Below are 19,866 nucleotides of genomic sequence, written 5' to 3'. Positions count from 1 at the left end.
AAATTGCTTTCGATTGACTGGTTATCTCCATGTTGGCTGAGTAATCTTTAATTAGATGCTGCACATCGTGATCTACCTTTTGGGTGCTAGATATCTGTGTCTTCCTACAAATATTCTTGAACTTTGTTTTGGGATAATTTCCTTGGAAACAATCTGGTCCTTTTGATTCTTGCTTTCATGCTTTGTTCAACAGGTCTGGAGCAGGACTCATTTGGGGGCTAATTATACCCCCTACTGAGAGAAGACTTTCCCGACTGCTCCTCTCCCAACGTCCCATGAATTACAAGCTTTTCCAATCGGGCTGTTGAGAACTGGCATTACGTAAGCAACAGCAACTCTTAGCTAGTCCTTTGCCTTTTTTTCCCCTCCTGCCTCTGGGACTGTCCTCACGTGCATTATGAGTACGCTGCTGGATATTCAAGGAGAACCAGTGGCGGATTTCTGGGATTCTCTCTGTGCAGCCCTCTCCTCTCTGGTACTGTGAACTATAAACACTGGCTGCCTCGGTCTCCCGGACTCCCAGCTCTGTTCCTTCGACTCAGAAGGTGCCAGGCTCTTCCTGACACGCCCCCCTCCCCGCCCCACCCTGTAGCCTGGGAACTCTCTCAAGGCAGAATGCAGGGGCAAGCAGAGGTCTCACCGCACCATTTCCTGTGCATCAAGGGTCACTTTTCTTCTTTGCCTGAGGTCCAGGATCTTAAAAAGCATTGTTTTATCTGGTTTTTCGTTGTAAAGGGTGGGAAAGTAAATCTGGTCCCTGATACTCCATTTTGGGTAGATAGAGTCCACTTCCTTTTTGTCAAAGCACTGTCCGAGGGAAGTACTCCTGATCCACTTTCCATTCAGCACCCAAACCAGACTCCTTTGCAAACCCTCAGAAGCTGGCTGTTGACTTTCTGCCCGTCTCCTTTGGCTGAGGTACTCTGGACCTTCTCTTCTGGTTCCAGAACCATCTTCACCCTGTAGAATGCCACTGGTTTCCTCTGCTCCACTCTGAGCCAAGCCAGGTCTGTGGGGTACACGCCTGCCAGGCTCCCACCACCACCATCCCCAACTTTCAGAAGTGGGAAGTACAGGTCAGACCTAGGGCCCACGACTTTTCCAGGTTAGTTTGGACAGTCATTTCTGGAAGCTCACGAGCTTGGCAGATTATTCTCTAGAACATAAACTGGTCGACTACTACGAAAGGTTATGTCATAACATCTCAAATAAATCTCTTACACTTAGCTTGAAAGATTTTTGAAACTTAGTCTACAGTCTACATGTTACCAAAAAAGACAAACAAAAAGCATCGTTCCTCAGCATTAGCTGTAATACAGAAAGTAAAAGGAGTCACTTTCTCGAACTACGCATGATCACTAAACCTCCACAGAAGGAGTGACCCACCCCACACACACCTGCAAGTTTCTGAGAAATAACAACCAAGTTTCAGAGTCTGAATCAGTGAAAAATGTTTCTAGAGTTTAGTATGCTGCTGAGCAGATTTCAAGTCCAACAGAAGACTGTTAAAATTATGAGTCATTTATAATTAAGTGGAATTACTAAAATCACTGTCTTCTTCAAGATGTAGCTATTTTCAGAGAAATTCTGACAGTATGCTGCATGCTGAAGAAAACAAAGGATCCAGAAATTTGAAAATAAGAAATATTGTAATAAAGTTACACACTTATGTATGATTTTAAGGATAATTATTGTGAAAGGATCTCAATAAGCATTCTAAGGAACACAATGGTGGCCCTGGAAAGATGAAAAATTCAGAAGGCTGGGATTCTACATTTCTTTTTAGCTCCATTTCTTTGTCCTTGTACAGTGCTCATGATACAGTTTTTTGGGTTTTTTTTAAAGATTTTTTCTATTTGACAGAGAGAGACAGCATGAGCAGAAGCAGGGGGAGCAGCACAGGCAGGCAGAGAGGCAGGCTCCCCACGGAGGCCGATGTGGGGCTCGATCCCAGGACCCTCAGATCATGACCTGAGCTGAAGGCAGACGTTTAACCAACTGAGCCATCCGGGCGCCCCATGATTCAGGTTTTTTGTCCCTACTGTTCCTTCTGTGTGGAACTGTGCAATCCTAGGTCTTCACACGGCTGCCCTCCCATTCAGGTCCTGCTTCTTGTGTGCCTTCTCAGAAGGGCCTTCCCTGCTCACCCTGGCTACAGCAGCTCCCCCTTGCCTTACTACCAGAACATTATCCTGTTTTATTTTCTTCAAATCCTACATAATCACCAGAAATTATAATACTTTACTACAGGGGCTCCTGGGTGGTGCAGTCAGTTAAGCATCTGACTCTTGGTTTTGGTTCAGGTCATGATCTCAGGGTCGTGAGGTCAGGCTCCACGCCCAGTATGGACTCTGCTTGAGATCTTCTCTCCCTCTGCCCCTCCTACTCGTTCTAAAATAAATAAATAAATCTTAAAAAAGAAAAAAAAAAAAAAAGGAATACTTCGTTACACATTTGTCACGCCCCGAACACCATGACTAAAGCTGTACTCCCCAATCTCAAGTCCATTTTTCTAACTGCTGGCTAGACAAACATGTGTTTGTCTTTATTTTGGCTCATGTACAAAATACTAACTCTTGTCAACTATACTCAAATAAATAAAGAAAACAAAAATAAAATATTAAGTCTTCTTACCAGATGAAAAGTGTTTATTTCCTATCGCAAGGAATCCATGCATTAGGCGTGTGCGGCTAACACATCTTCTGAATGATCTGCCAACTCAGCCACTGGTACAGCACCTGTCTTCTGCCTGGGACCACATTCTGTCCAGTATACAGTGTTCTACTATTTATCAAGCCAGTGTCTACTCCTGTCTATTAAAGGTATCAGTAATAGTAACATCACTGTATATGCAGATGTTATTAGAAAAGCTATTTATGGGTATTTTCCCTCTACGACTGTACAGCTCCTCGTATGTCACCTTCATTAGATAACCATTAGATGTCCTTCTTCACTGCAGAAATGCCTGGGCTGAACCATCATTCAAATGTTTTTCAAGGGTACAGAAGAGCTATTGGGATCTTCCCTAGGAGTGTTCTAAAGTGGTATGTTTCCCTCTGCCCACGGTTGAGAGTCACTGCCACTGTAAGCCATCATTACTGCTGGGAACAGACCCTGTTTTCCTTTTAGAAAGAGCTGGAAGCTATTCTCTGTACTGGGAATGCACGTCAAATGTAGGAAAGAATAGCATACACCCATGCTCAACTACAGATGCACTGGTATCAATGGCTGGGACTGATTCGGTGTGTTGCAACTTAGAAGAAAAAAAAAAAAAAAAAGACAAGTTCGAGGTAACTGGAGACCTTGGCCCTGATGCTGATCCTGATTTCCTGGACTTCAGTTTCCTGCCCAATAATTGCTGCCCTGCCCACCCACAGGCTCTGATGGAAGCTGAGTGAGAAAATGCCTATTGTAGAGACTGTTAGCTCTGGAGGTATGTATCCTTTACACCCCTATACTCCCCATCCCGTCCAGCTGTCTACACCAGATTTTCTAGAAATGTGCAGAGTATGCAGACATGTTATTTACAATTAAAGAAATTGCGTTACATAGCACACTTATTTTTTATAGTTTTTTTGAGAGAGAGAGAGAGCAAGCATGCATGTGTGTATAGTGGGGGAGGGGCGGAGGAGAGGGAGAGAGAGAACCCCAAGCCGGCTCCATACTCAGGCTGGAGCCTGATACGGGGCTCAATCTCACGACCCTAAGAGCTTGACCTTGGCCAAAATCAAGAATCGGATGCTTGGGGTGCCTGGATGCCTCAGTTGGTTATGTATCCGCCTTCAGCTCAGGTCAAGATCCCAGGGTCCTGGGATGGAGCCCCGTGTCAGACTCCCTGCTCAGTGGGGAGTCTGCTTCTCTCTCTGCCCCTCCTCCCTGCTCATTCTCTCTCTCCCTGCCTCTCTCTCTCTCTCTCAAATAAATAATAATAAATCTTAAAAAAAAAAAAAAGTTAGACACTTAATCAACTGAGCCACCCAGGCGCCCCAGCATGTAGATGTTTTAAATACACACATACCCCCCACCCACCCACATACCCACCCACCATTTAGCCAATCTTTTGTTACCAACCACACATTATCTTTAGAGCTAGAAAAGTCATCAGTTTAGATTGTAGTGCATCTTGTTAAAAAGGAAGGTGGTTTATTTTTAAGAAACTCTTCCCCATGGAATCAGATAAGTTTAGTTTGGGGAACCACTATTTAAAAATTTTTCAGATGGTGTTATATAACACAGAAAATACCAAGTCAAAGAATTTGAATGTGTATTATGCACAGATTGGTTTGTGAGCAAGCAAGCTGTGACACACTGAGTTAAACAAATTTCTTTACTACAGGAATTCCCAGAATTCTGAATGCACGGACATATACTACAAAGCTCCATGAGGCAAACACAGGACAGAGTGTTTCTGGATCTTATTTGATCATGGAAGGTTTTGTCAGTGGCAATCTTCTCAGTCTAGAGTGTTTAATTCAATTTTTGTATTTACTAAAATAACACCATGTACATTCCTTAAGTCAACTAGTGCCCACAGGGTTTATTTATGAGAGACCAGAGTTCCCTGCCCCAGCTCTGTCCAGCTTCCTGCCCCACTTTTCACAAGAAACCACATTCCATTCTTTCGTCTATTTTCTGGTATTTACATCCATTATTTCTAAATAATATGCCAATACTGATAATTACTCATTTTTTTCCATTTTAAATATTACATATTGATCTCCTGCTGTGGAAGCCGAGGATGAGCTTTCTTCAGTCCCTCCCTCGTAGCCTGCAATACAGCAAGCTTCTCCACCATCTTTCCAGTAAGTTCTATCACAATCCCACCTAACTCCACGTTAGCTATTACAGAGTTCTAATACTGTTTACAATGGAGTCCTATGGTGTTTTACTTCTCTTCTCGAAAAGCTGTGTTTTCCCCTAGTGTTAGGAGTTGCCTTGTTTGGCCTATTTTTAAAACATCACCCCTATCACTAATTCATCATCAGACTTGCCATCAGAGCTTATAAAAGTCTCAAAATGATCAAGCTTATCAGACAACCTATTAGTTTCATTTTTTTCCCCTAGGAAATACTGCTTTTGGAATCCTCCAGAAGGTCTTCCTTCTTCAGTGGATTGCTCACCAGGCCTGTTCAAACTTCTCTTTGCCATCCCCCTGAGCATTCCCATTGTTTCTCTTCTGAACTGGATGGATCCTCACTGCAATTCATGTCTCTCTCTGCCCATTCTTCCTCTCCTCGGCTTATTCCCTTTCGGTGGAGCATATCCTCCCACAGTTTCCTGATACAGTGTGCACATGAGCGAAATCTAAGCCCCCGTACTCCTGGAAATGACCATTTCCTCCCACTGGAGGAAAATGTTGCTAAGTAAATGTAAAGTGAAAAATCATTCTCCAGTTCCAGCGGTGCTGCTGAAAAGCTCAAGTTCTTTTTGATTCCTGATCCTTAATGTTATGATTTTTCTGAAGACTTTTATGACCTCTATTCCTAGCACAGTGAAAACTATGCATTGAAATAGATCTTTTTCTACTCATTTTGTCAGGTACTTGGTGGGCCCTTTCAAACTCGTTCCTATATTCAGATCTGAACAGTTACCTTGTATTAGTTCTCGAATAAATTGCCTTTTTCCCCTCTCTTTCTTTCTGAATCTTCTAGTAGTCAGAGCTTGGACTCAGCAATGAATTCTCTAATTTTCTCAACATTCTTCGCTTTTCTTATCTTTTCGCTGTTTTATGTAGAGGCCAGACATGATCCCCCAGGGCTTCAGGCGAAGTTTACTACTTCTGCTATTGCATGTTTTATTTCTAAGAGCTCCTTCTTGTCTCTCGTTATTCCTTTCCTGTAGCATCCTGTTCAAGTCTCATAAATGCAAAATGGTCTCTTACATGGCGGCCTTGAATATCTGAGGCTATTCATTACGGTTTCTGTGTATAAGTTTCCTTCTGCTCCCCTCATAGTCTCTCATTCCTGTGTATGTGTGTGGTTTTTTTTTAAATTATTATTAGTTTATTTTCTATTTATTTTGGTCCCTTTCACTTTGGAAACTTTCCTCCATCGGGTATCCCTCCTCAGCTGTCCATTCACATTTAAGAGTGAGGCACCACAAAGCTGACTGGAAGTCACGTACACAGTGTGGAGCTCAGCATGGGAGGGTGCTTAGACGCAGACCTGCTCTTTCATCAGAGCACTCCCCCCAAATGTCCACACACGCAGGTCTTTTCTCACGGGCTGGCCAATTTCTCAGATGAACCCTCCAATAATCTGCACAGGGGATGTAAGTGTAGTTGCCAGATTTCTGGAAGCCAGTGAGGAAAAAGGCTGAAACAGCCCTACTGTCTGATATGCAGACTTTCACTGAACCCGTCTGTTTTCAATATTCAGTTAACCATTAAACAACACAGGTTCGAATGGCATGGGCCCACTTATATGCAGATTTTTCTTTGATAGACACAGTATAGTAGTGTAAATCTATTTTCCCTTACAATTTTCTTAGTAACATTTTTTCTGTGGCTTACTTTATTCCAAGAGTACAGCATACAATACATATGACATACAAAATATGTGTTAATCAACTGTTTATGTTATCGGTAAGACTTAACACCCAAGTTCGTAACCAACAGAGCCAGGACTTGGGTCTTCTGACTCTAAGGACAGACTCTTTCTACTACATAATTCTACTTCTTAGAAGACAAATATTCTGTCATTTCAATTACGTGACACATATTAAGACCCATTCAGTACATTTTGGCTTTCCCTTAAAGTATGGGCAATGCTGCCCTCCAAACACTAAAATTAACTTTCACTTTATAACATATAAATTATAATGCACTCATTAAAATATATGTAAGTCACTGGATGAAAATGAAGAAAAGAATGATATAAAACCTCATCGTTCCAAATCTTACTATTTTTTTCTATCTAATCATCTTAGCTTATGAAAACCTGAAATTTAATTTTACATACTGAAGTATCAGATATCCTGTTTAAAACAATCAATATTAACACATATGGATAGAAAAACCACAATATTCATATAATTCTTGCATTCAACTAGCTAAAAAGCATAATTGGTACGAATATGGAAAACCCATCGATTCAGGTGTACAAGTAATCACACAAGTCAGCCCATGCTTATCACCTGACACAGCATTCACCATGCGCTGAGCATTATTCTGAGCACTTTACCAACTGAATCCTTAACATAACCCTGTAAAGTCCTATATTATCTCCAGTTTACAGATGAGGAAACCATGTAACTTCTAGGGTTCACATGACCTGTACCCAATTTCCTGCAAAAATTTCCTTTCAAGATTATAAGCCTTCCTACTACGTTCCTTGAAACTTCCTGTATCATAAATAAACTTACTTACACGATTAACACCTTTGCAACAGACTATTTCCCTACTTTCTCATTTAAAATTGCAGCCCAGCCGAACCATCTCTAACTCTGCTACCTTGTGTTCTTCTCTTCTAGAGAGAAAGTTCTTCATCTCTCATGCGCCATGATTCAGTCTGAAAGCCACGGGGTCCCAGCCTTCACCCACTCATTCAAAAGTCCTATCTTTGACCAGGACTCCCTTCTTAACGCTGCTACACACCCTCCTGTAATCTCTGTAGGCAAGTGCGATTTACAGAAAGCACCTCTAGAAAAATTCACATCCTTACAAACTTCCAGGAAGGGTTTTATCCACGGCCTCCTGGGGCCCCTTTTGAAGCTCTTCCATGTAGAAGCCTGCATACCACCCAACCCCAGGCCCACCTGGCCGTCTCTTCAAAGGTCTCTCCCTGAACTGCCCATGTCAGAATCACCTGGAATGCTTGTCTACAGCAAAACCATTGACATTAACTTGGGAACTGGGGCTGTCCAACTGTGAAGCCCAGGAGTTTGCACCTGAAACACCACCCAGGTGATTCCTTCGGCTCATTAACACTTAAGACCCAGCCCTAGGAACACACGGACCTGACCGAAAATTCCAGAACGCTCCACTTCAACTCTGCCCCATCCCTTGGCATTATTCTAGAAAACTATGACATCAGTGTGATAATCTACGATACGTACATATTAGCTTCACTTTTTTTTTTTTTTACCTCCTGTATGTCAGTGATCGGCACTTCCTGTCCACGTCAACAACCCACTCCTATATTGCCACACCCTAGATCCAGAACGACTCAGTTTACCAATAATCTTAAAATCAATAGGGTACTCTGTCCACCCGATCTTTCTTCCTCTCCTTCCAAATCTGCTCTTAGCCCTCAGCCTGACTCCCGCCCACGACTTCTGTTTTCTTGCACCTATCACAAACACCCTCACAGCTCCACTCCCTGCTCTGCGTGGGGCAGACGACGGATCATCTCAGGCACTCTCAGCAGCTACCGTGGCCCCCCTGCCCCCCCACCCCGTGGACCTTCCCAGCCTGCCCCGGGTGGCACTGCAAGAGCTGGGATGCTGCAGCTCGTTCCACAAGCTGTCACCCTTGGGCTTCTCTTCTGCGTCCAGTTCCTCTCAGCCCCATGACAACAGTTATGATCATGACTAATACAGAGCACTTGCTGCACCTGGAAGCTCTTACCTCATTTAAGCCTCACAACAACTCTACAAAGTGGGTATAGTATCATCCTCACTATCAGCTAGAGACGCTGAGGCTGAGAGAGATCAAGTACCTTGCTTAAGGCCTCCCAGCCAGTATGTGACAAACCTGAGATTCAAACCCCACGAGCCTCTTTCCCAGGCCTCGGCTCAGGTTCCTTTTCTTCCTGCTCTAATAATAAAGGAGGAGAAAAGAAAGAAAAGGAAAAAAGCGGCTCAGGATATGCCACTTGGAGAAAATGAGGTCAGGGCTCCTGCTTTCTGGGAAAGCTTTGCCTGTTGCTCTACTCCTTCCACCTTTCATCTCAGCCTCAGCTTTACAGAGCTCATCTCCACAAAATGCCAACACACAGTGGTACCAAAATGTATATGTCTATAAAGGTCATGCTCTGGAAAGCTTATGAAGGAGCTTCACGTGTCACAACCTTTTGTCTTTTATCGGCCCAAACTTACAAAGGCCAGCATGTAAAACGAATACTGTTGATCAGTTTTTCAAACTCACCTCTTATTTTTCTTGTAATTTTCCAATTGTTGGGACTGCATATGCTTGTATCTTTCTAATTCACACTGTCCACATAAATCCTCCAGATTCAGCAGGTGGTTTTCGACTTCCTCAAAGCTTGCCTCTAAATGAGCTGAAAGTACAGAAGGTCCAAAAAAAAAAAAAAAAAAGAAAGAAAGAAACAAATGTAAAAAATTAGAATCGTCGATCATGGAGAAAAGGAAAAGTGTCCAAAAGTTAAAAGTTTAAACTGTTGAGACTGTTCTGTCTTTATATAACACTCTTTATTAAGCTTTCTTGAAGCAAAATAAAATACACTGACCAACTTTAAAATGTACTTCAAATTCTCTTGAGTTTATTTTTATACTTCAAACATTTGCAACGTGTAATTTTCCAAAATACTTTAAATATTCTATAAACCAGGATGATGAGGAAACAGAGCATCATGATTAATCTAAGGTGATATTCTAATGATCCCATATACCACATGTGAGTAATCAATTTTCAAATGAGAATATAGCAAATTAAAATTAACACAAATTATACCAAACACAATTTAAAATTTGAGACTCCAAGTTACTTGAGCAGAGCATTTGTTTTGCCCTGGTGAATGACAGACATCAATCTTCACAAGTCACTGCAGAGCTGTACTGACACACTCAGTAAGCCCAGGTCACCGGGTGGTGGGGAAGAGACTCAGCTCTGCCCACCAGACCACTGTGGTCTCTACTGTGCCTCTAGGCCACAGAGCTTGGCAGCTTTACCGGAACATGGAGGTCATGTTCCAGTAAAAGCCTTCATTTAAAAGATCCAAGACCAAAGCCTGCAGAAATTAATTCAGTGCTTTGCCCAAGGTCACCCAGCGACTGAAGGGAGAGTCAGGAGTCAAAACTGAGTCCCTCGTGCACTACAATAATTTTGAATTGATAGGGTACTAGGTGAACCAAGACTTCATAGTTGTAGAAGTGAGCGCTGGTTGTTTCCTCCAACAACAGAGAAGTTTTAGAGGTCAAAGATTTTAAAGAATTCCAACAGCACTGTGGCCATTTACCAAACTCCACATGTGCCACATACTGGGACACAAAGATGAAAAAGAAAAGTCCTTGTGCCAAAGAGCTTAAAGTAGGAGGAGAGACGAATTTCAATGACACCACGTCCTGGCAGAGTGAGGCATGCAGTGCTCGGGAAACTCAAGAGTGGCGTCTAACACAGATGAGGGAGGTGAGGGGAAGGCCCAGCAAGAGACTGACCCCCAAATCTGGAAGTCACAGCCACCCAGTGGGGAAGGGAAGGGGCAGGAGAGAAGGAGCAAGCTAGCGGTGCAGCCTTCCAGTCCTGGTTTCACATAAATAGCTAAATACAATTAGGGAGCATCTAATTCCTTCATGTGTCCATTAGATTTCCACAGGACTCTCCAAATTAGCTTTTGTAGCATCTGCATTAGAAGCAACTCCTCGAATTTCAACTTGTAGTTTTAGGTTTATTAAGATGCAAAATTTGGCCTGTTTGTAATCTTTGATCCAAAGATCTGACTAAATATCTGTGCTATCCATAAAACCTCCCTCTTCTGTTTGGTAGGGCCTAGGGCTTAAAGATACGGATTTGGCGGGGAAATAAAATTCTGAAACGTAAAAATGTGATGACAGTTTAGCACTCCTTTTCAAAGACAGTTCAGGTACTGACAGATATTGACAGGTTTCACTGTAAACCCGTGGGAGGGCTGCAAAGGGCTGATGACCATGCAGTTCATAACAGTTTTGAATCTATCTTCAGGAGCCACAAAGACAGTTGATATATGTGATATGTGATGATGGAAAGCCTAACCTGAAACAATATGCAGCATCTAAATTAAACCCAAGATTTTTAATAATGACATGAATGGTACAGAGAGAGTTTATGTGGGGGGAAAACCGGCAAAATGATGTTACTATATTCATTGCTGTTTATGTTATTTTTTTGTTGTTGTTTTTAAAAAAACGAGTAGGAGCCTCAGTCTCAGAGCTATGACTACTGGCCCTGAAGAAGCAATATTCAGCTCCTTCTGTTATAACTAGCTTGACGGGGTCTTAAAAGGCGATCATAGCTAATAGGATTATTTAAAAGGCTATTTCACTTTGATTAGCGATAAGAACTAGAATAATTAAATTTAATATGGAATCCATTTAACTCTAAGCTACTTGGTTCCTGCAGTATCATGCATGTTACACTGGTACCCTTAGCATAAGGGGGACTGGTTAGGAGGACGGCTTTGAAGCACAAACTTGGAAACCCAGCTCTGCCCCTTACAATGAGGTGAGACATCTCGTCAGTGAAAAAGGGGCTAACAATTCACATTTTGCAAAGCTGTCAAAAAGGTCCAATGGGGCAAAGTATATAAACGCTACACGCTTACATATAAATATGCATACAAAGTATACCTAACTTAGCACTTGACAGTAATTTATAATTGACTTTAAAAATGGAGAGAAAAAACTGTATAAAAATTATCTAAGTTCCATAAAAGTCATTTATTTATTTTTTAAAATATTTTAAACATGGACACTCAGGCAAGTGGGGGTGGGGGGAGAAGAGGCAGACAGACAGGTAGAGGGAGAGAATCTCAAGCAGACTTCCCGCTGAACATGGAGCCTGACGCAGGGCTCAATCACACAACCCTGACACCATGACCTGAGCCAAGACCAAGAGCTGGATGCTCAACTGACTGACCCACCCTGGTGCCCCATTTAAAAGTTGTCTAATAATTTTGTAGACCAGAAATGATCATGTTGTAAACACCTAAGGATCTAACATACGAAAATATCAATAAAATTTTCATTTTTTTTCTAGCAAACTTACATACCCATAAATTATACTCAAAACTATGCTGTTAGACCTAAGATCCCTTATAAGTGTGGGGGATTAAATTTGAAATGGTTTTGCTAAAAAGAAAATAAATAATGCAATCAATAACTGTTCTATATTTGAATACATTTACATATATATATAATTTTTACCTTTTTAATTTTTATTTGGATAGATGGCAATTTCTATTTAGAGTCTAGCCCTGTTGGTAGACAAGAGAGCTAATGAGGCCAGGAACTTGAACGAAATGACTTGATACCTAGGCAGGCCAATTAATTTCTTATGGAGAGAAATTCACTTCTAGATACATACTAAACTTGCCACCCTCGTTCATTCTTGTGTTGATAAAATGGCGACCAAGTGAAACGTGTGACTGGTTTAGTGCCAACCTGGAACTACTACTAAGAAACAAACTGTACGCACTTCTGAACTGGCCGACAACATCATGTTCTTGTGTTTCTGAATGGCAAATCTAGGCCTAAAATGCTTGGGAGACTCAGTGGCCACTTTATTGCTACCCCCAAATTAGTATTTGTTTTCTCCTTTTAGAAACTTAAAGGTTCCGAGTACTTCAAGAATCCAGTTTAGGGGCACCTGGGTGGCTCAGTCAGTTAAGCATCTGCCTTCAGCTTAGGTCATGATCTCAGGGTCCTGGGATTGAGCCGCACATCGGGCCCCCTGCTCAGTGGGGAGTCTGCTTGAGATTCTCTCTCCAGCTCTGCTCCTTCCCCCTGCTCGTGCCCTCCCTCAAATAAATAAATAAAATCTTAAAAAAAAAAAAAAAAAGAATCCAGTTTAACACCTTAACTTAGTATTCAGAAACCTATCACCCCCCCGGGCCCACCACCTACTTTTCCAATCTCACTACTACTTTCCTTCAGGACCACTCACCACTCTAAGACAACTCGGGCACCTTCCTGCCTCTCTGACTCTGTCTAGCCCTGAGATGTCTCTGCTTGCCTGCCTTCAATCTTCTGCACTTCCATGCACCTTTGAACCTCACACAGAGCTTATACTCTGATATTATACAACTATTTGCATATTCTGGAATATTCTCTCAGGAATCAGTAAGGGTCTTAAGGGTAATAACTGTAAGTTTGCATCTTTGTATCCCCTAATACATAGTCTACCGAATTTAACTAAGAATGACTATCCCACTAAAACATCAAATAATAACCAAAAAAGCAAACTTAAGTATTAGGCGGTTATGCTAAATTTTGTAAAAGGATTAATTAAACATGGGAAGGGAAGTTAGAAAACATTAGGCAACACGATGGTACTTTGTTCTTAGTATGTCAGACCAGGCTCCTTTATCAGTAAGTTACAGTAGCAGAAGCAATGGGAATTTTCCATCTTAATGCTTAACTAGCTCGAAATCAGGAATCAAATATAGAAGAACTATATTGACAAAAATAAAGTTTCTTCCATTTTTACATTAAAAACTTTTTAAAAATCCCTTTAAATAATTATAAGCAGATAGATGATGTGTACTCTGAATATTTTAAATTGCATTTAAATGGCAGAAATTGAATGCCCCTGTCACATCCTGCTCATTTCCCATTACAAAATGAATTGCATATATGAGTAAAGTTGCTAACCAAACTCAGAACGCATGTACATAAAACACTAGCAGGGCTCCACAGACCCCTTCACAAGAAGCTCAAACTTGACCATTCTGCTCGCTATAACAACAGCATATGTCTCATTTAGTGATCAGTGGAAAAGATGGGCGGAATTATATTGTGAAGAGCCATTTGGGAATGCCTGACAGCTGTGCAGGGAAGAGCTTCACAAATCTTTATGAGAAGACCATCCCAGAGGAAGAGCGATTCTGCTTGGAATTCTTCTTTGTGCCATTTGTTTGAAATCCATATTATCTGTAGTATAACCGCTCATATATGAAGAATGGGTGGCGCACTAAAATTATTTCATACTTAATGAGTACTTTTCTAACAAAACAATGAGCCTCGAGAGAGAAAGAAATCTTTGGTTTCGAACCCAGAGGTCACAGAGGCCAGGTACTAAAAGGCTTAAAAGATTCTTCAAATGCTTACATTACCCTTTTATGCAATAAGATAATACAGCAATGATGGTGTGGTAACAAGGACCTTGAAGAAATGCATTAACTTGCAGACGCTGTTATGGAACAAACGAGATCTGTGTGGTACATGAAAAGATGTCTAAACTATGGACTATGAGAAACAAACTGAAGACTTCAGAGGGGAGGGGGTGGGGGAATGGGATAGACTGGTGATGGGTAAAGGAGGGCACGTATTGCATGGTGCACTGGGTGTTATACGCAAGTAATGAAGCTTCAAACTTTACATCGGAATCCGGGGATGTACTGTATGGTGATTAACATAATATAATAAAAAAAATCATTATAGAAAAAAAAAAAGATGTCTTAAGAGAGTTAATGTGCCTCTTGAAGGGTCTAATCCCAGAAAGTAACCTGAACAATAAAATACTCTAGTTCACGAAACACCTGTAGCTGTGGCAGTCTCCCTGCTAGACGCTCTCAAATTCCATAACGACAGCAAAACAACAATGTATCAGGTTAGGTCAGATCAAAAGAAAGATCTGAACTCAGTCTATGGATGTCACCCTTACAGTACTCTGTTACCTAAGAATTCACAGATTCTTCTGTTCTGGGAGAAGAGAACAGTCTTTTCAAAGTAGGTCACTTAAAATAAACTAAGCAAGAGCAAAAACTCCGAAGAGCCCTTGATAGTCTAAACTTCAATAAAGGAACAGGGTTAGGCTACCCTCTAGTGGAAGTTCAAGAGAATTCAATACTTTTCACACATTTTACCAGTTTTACGATAAAATGCACACTGTGGTTATTTTGGAAGAAGGACGTGTCTAGAATTTGGTTGACAACCTTCCATTTTTTCTTCTTATCCACGCTCTAGCAATGTTCAGAATACGACACTGTTCATCTACCACATTTCAGGCTGTGGCTTTGCATTCTACCCAATCTTACAGGACAAGCTTGACTGTGTAACACCCACCCAAACCCTTCTGTCAAAAAACAGTGGTTTTGTAAATTTGCAAAGGCTACAGAGACTTCCACTAGAACGCCGCCATCTTGATGGCAGGTACCCGGTCCTGCTCGGCGTTGTAGTCCGCAAGCCCACAAAGGGCCCGTGGCACACGGTAGATATCTCATTAGGTACTAAGCACTGAGCTGAGTGCTCTATGCACATCTGTCATCTCATCCAACCCTCCAACTACCCTCTGAGGCAGGAACTCTCATCCTCTTTGTGCAAAGACACAAGCTTGGAGCAGTCGAGAAGCCTGCATGGAGACTCACAGGAAGGTGTGGAACTGGGATCCAAACTCAGGTGTGAGGGGAATCCACAGCCCTTATTCTCTAATTTCCACAGTATCTTCATCATTTTTTTTAAACGTCAAACTACCAGTAATTATCTATTACACAGGCTTATGTAAGATGAACGGATCACACTCCATTTGAAGAAAAAAAAAATGAAGGGATTATCCAGTATTACTTCACAATTCCTGGGGGATTATGTAATCAGGAGTCATATTTATTAAGCCATAGGATAAGGCAGCTAAAAGCATCATCAAAGGTTCAGACTGCTCACATCATGTAAGTCCTTGACGGTGTAATAAGGGCAGACAGTCTAAAGGGCAGAGCAAGACTAAAAAGGACGTGTAGCCCAGGAGATGGCGGGACTGATTGGATATGGTATTAGATCTGACAGCGAAGGAGCACAAAGTTCAAAGAAGTTAGGGGAATCCTGTGACTTCATACAGGTCAGTTACTACTTCCTAGTTTTTAAAATTTTTTAAATTATTGCTTGACTATTTAAGCCTTATAATATTACATCAAAGTATTCAGGAGATAAGAGATATTCCTAGGCTGCCAAAAAATAAAAGAATCCAGTAGTATATGAGCAAATATTTAAAACACTGGTTCCACTATCTAGGAATGATACCTAAACTCCTTAAAATGAATTCATAAACTACACCAATGATACAGATACATGTTTATATAACCTACCCCACCAAATCTGGCTTTATAGTACTTTCCTATTGTAAAGAATATCAGCACCCAGTCCAAGATGTTTAAGTTGCTTACCTAAAATCTCAACTCAAAACACCTCTCTATGGGGCTTACTCTAAGTCAACAGATAAGAGGCCTTCAGACTTCCAGTTCTGACTATCTGTTCTACAGTGAGTCATTCATTACTAAGTATAAATATCAGACAAATAATAGCAATACAGTGAAAACCAAAGGTAGCATGCGTTTCAAATGCTAATGGTAATTCAGACTGGCAATACATATGAAAACCACCTAGATTTTAGAGATATCTTTTAAGAAAACAGAATTAACTCTTCAAAAAGAGCTCCATAGCAGCGTACCTCGTTTTATCGTGCTTCGTGCTTCGCAGATACTGTGTTTTTTGTTTGTTTGTTTTGTTTTTTTTGTTTTTTTTTGTTTTTTTTTGTTTTTTTTACAAATTCAAAGGTTGTGACCAACCTGCACTGAGCAAGTTTATTGGTGCCGATTTTCCAAAAGCATTTGTTCACTGCATGTCTCTATGTCACGTTTTGGTAATTCTCGCGATATTTCAAACTTTATTATTACTGTGGTGATGTGTGATCAGTAATCTTTGATGTTACTACTGTCATTGTTCTGGGATGCCATGAACCACACCCATAAAAGACAGCTAACTTAATTGATAAATACTGTGTGTGTTCTGACGCCCTACCAACGGGCTGTTCCCCCATCTCTCTCCCTCTCCTGGAGCCTCCCTAGTCCCTGAGACACAACAATACTGAAATGAGGCCAGTTAATAACTGTACATTGGCCTTTAAGTGTTTAAGTGAAAGGCAGAGTCACACGTCTCTCATTTTAAATCAAAAACTAGAAATGATTAAGCTCAGGTAGGAAGGCATGTTGAGAGCTGAGATAGATTGAAAACCAGGCCTTTTGCACCAAGCAGCTAGCCAAGCTGTGAATGCAAAGAGAAAGTTCTTGAAGGAAATGAAAAGTACTACTCTAATGAACCCAAAAACGAAAAGAAAGCAAAACAGTCGTATTGCCAACATGAAGAAAGTTTGAGTGGTCTGGACAGAAGATCAAACCAGCCACAACATTCCTTTAAGCCAAAGTCTAATCCAGAGCCAGGCTGACTCTCTTCAGTTCTGTGAAGGCTGAGAGAGGTGAGGAGGCTGCAGAAGGAAAGCCTGAAGCTGGCAGAGGTTGGTTCATGAGGTATAAGGAAAGAAAGCATCTCTAGAACACCAAGTGCAAGGTGAGGCAGCAAGTGCTGATGGAGAAGCTGCAGCGAGTTCTCCAGAAGATTGAGCTGAGAGAGTTCGTGAAGGTAGCTGCACTAAACAGCAGATTTTCAATGTAGATGAAACAGCCTTCTTTTGGAAGATGCCACATAGGACTTCCATAGCTGGAGAGGAGACGTCAATGCCTGGCGTCAAAGGACAGGCTGACTCTCTTGTTACGGGCTAACGCAGATGCTGACTTAAAGCTGAAGCCAATGCTCATTCACTATTCTGAAAATCCTCGGGCCCTTAAGAACGATGCTAGATCTACCCTGTCTGTGCTCTGTAAATGGAACGACAAAGCCTGATGACAGCACATCTATTTACAACATGGTTGACTCTTTTAAGCCCACTGTTGAGACCTACTGCTCAGGAAAAAAGATTCCTTTCAAAATATGACTGCTCATCTACAATGCACCTGGTCACCCAAGAGCTGGTGGAGAAGGACTACAAGATATATGTTGTTCTCATGCCTGCTGACACAACATCCATTCTGGGGCTCATGGATCAAGGAGTCATTTCAACCTTCAAGTCTCATTATTTAAGAAATACATTTTGTAAGACTAGAGTTGCCATAAATAGTGATTCCAGGACAAATCAAATTGGAAATCTTCCAGAAAGAACTCATCATTCTAGACTCCACTAAGAACATTCATGATTCATGGGAAGAGGTCAAAATATCAACATGAACAGGAGTTTGGAAGAAGTTGATTCCCACCCTCAGGGATGACTCTGAGGGGTTCAAGATGTCAATGGAGGAAGTGGAAACAGCAGGAGAACTAGAGTCAGAAGTGGAGCCTGGAGATAGGACTGAGCTGCTGCCCTCTCATGATCAAACCTCACGAGAAAAGGCTTGTTATGGATGAGAAAAGAAAGTGGCTTCCTGAGATGGGAGCTTCTCATCCCACCTGATGGTGATGATGCCATGAAGACTGTTGGAATGACAATGAAGGATTCAGAATATGACATAAACTTAGGATAGAGCAGCAGCAGGGTTTGAGAGAATTGACTCCAATTCTGAAAGAAGTTCTACTCTGGGTAAAATGCTATCAAACAGCATCACAAGCTACAGAGAAATCATTCATGAAAGTCTGAGTCAATCGATGAGGCAAACTTCATTATTGTCTTATTTTAAGACCTTGCCACAGCCACCCCACCTTCAGCAACAATCACCCTGACCGGTCAGCTGCCAGCAACATGGACGCAAGACCTTCCACCAGCAGAAAGATTACAACTCACTGGAAGTTCAGGTGACGGTTAGCACTGTTTAGCAATGAAGTATTTTTAAGATCTTTTTTTTTTTAAAGGGAAGGGCAGAGGGAGAGGGAGAGAAAATGTCATGAAGACTCCATACTGACCACAGAGCCTGATGCAGGGCTCGATCCCAGGACCCTGAGATCACGACCTGAGCTGAAAGCAAGAGGCGCCCCAGCAATGAAGTTTTCTAATTAAGGTACATACATTTTTTTAGACATATGCTATTACACACTTAACAGACTACAGTATAGTATAAACTAATTTTTATATGCGCTGGGAAACCAAAAAATTCATTTGACTCACTTGACTGCAATATTTGCTTTATTGCAGTGGTCTGGAACCAAACCCACAATATCTGAGGTATGCCTGCATGTTCTATTTTAAGAAAGACTTATATAAACTGCATTTCCCAAGCAGAATTAACTAGGAGAATAATTAGAATTGTAGCAAAAATGCATTTAATCAGTAAACTGATATCCAACAAAGAACATCTATCAACACAGTTTACTCCCAACTAGGAAAAAAAGAAAGAGGCTTTCCTATCTGCAAAGAAATACACAACCAATTTAAAGCAAATGACTCAGACAGATGCAGGAAGAGAAGCCAAAATAAAGTGGCTACAAAGAAAATCCCAAATGTCTCGGGGGCTATTTCTTTAGTTAGCTATCAAACGCCTGACAAGGTCATTACTATACCCGCAAGGGGGAAGTGAGGCAGAGGGCAACCACAGCTATTTTACATTTCTCTTAAGAGCCAGAATCTCTTGTTCCAGCCGCGCTTTCAGAAGTAACAGAACAGTGACACCAGGAGATACTTGCAACAGCCAGGGCTTTCAGAATACAGTTCACAAGGGGCCCCTGGGTGGCACAGTCAGTTAAGTGTCCCACTCTTGATTTTGGCTCAGGTGGTGATCTCAGGTCCCGCACTGGGCTCCGCGCTCAGCTTGGCATTCTTTCTCCCTCTCCTTCTGCCCCTCCTGCTCATGCTCTCTCAAATAAATAATAAAATAAATCTTAAAAAAAAAAAAAAAAAAAGAGCATACAGTTCATGAGGCTACTGATAGCTGCCATCCTGTCTCATCCCCCACTGAGGACATCATCCCTGTGACTGGGATCCTGGATCCACATCTTATTAACAGTCTCTCTGAGCCTTACTTTCCTTAGCTGAAAAATGGGGTAATAATAGTTACTTTTAAAGGGTTCATGTGAGGATTAAAGATAATGTTTGCAAAGCACCTCACGGTCTCTGACCTATGATAGGTGCTATGAATGTTAGCCACTGTCATCAGCAACAGCATTCCAAATACCATTCAGGTGCATTTTATCCAGGCACACACAAAAAACTGTTGTACGATTTACTAATTACTGGCTCTGTCC

General features: G+C 41.5%; 1 protein-coding gene across 2 annotated transcripts in view; it reads right to left on the bottom strand.

Annotated features, from left to right (window-relative positions):
• DTNBP1 (dystrobrevin binding protein 1) overlaps window positions 1-19,866 on the bottom strand; it is a 126,241-nt gene that overhangs the window by 71,814 nt on the left and 34,561 nt on the right. For both annotated transcript variants that reach the window (XM_034660301.1, XM_034660300.1), the window contains one exon: window positions 9,086-9,218. In XM_034660301.1, coding sequence (XP_034516192.1) covers window positions 9,086-9,218 — 133 coding nt within the window. The remainder of the gene's footprint in view (window positions 1-9,085; window positions 9,219-19,866) is intronic.

The sequence above is a fragment of the Ailuropoda melanoleuca genome, chromosome 5 (assembly GCF_002007445.2).
Source record: "Ailuropoda melanoleuca isolate Jingjing chromosome 5, ASM200744v2, whole genome shotgun sequence".
NCBI lineage: Eukaryota > Metazoa > Chordata > Mammalia > Carnivora > Ursidae > Ailuropoda > Ailuropoda melanoleuca.
Note: the sequence above shows the minus strand (reverse complement) of the source record. Positions and strands in the feature narration are given on the sequence as shown.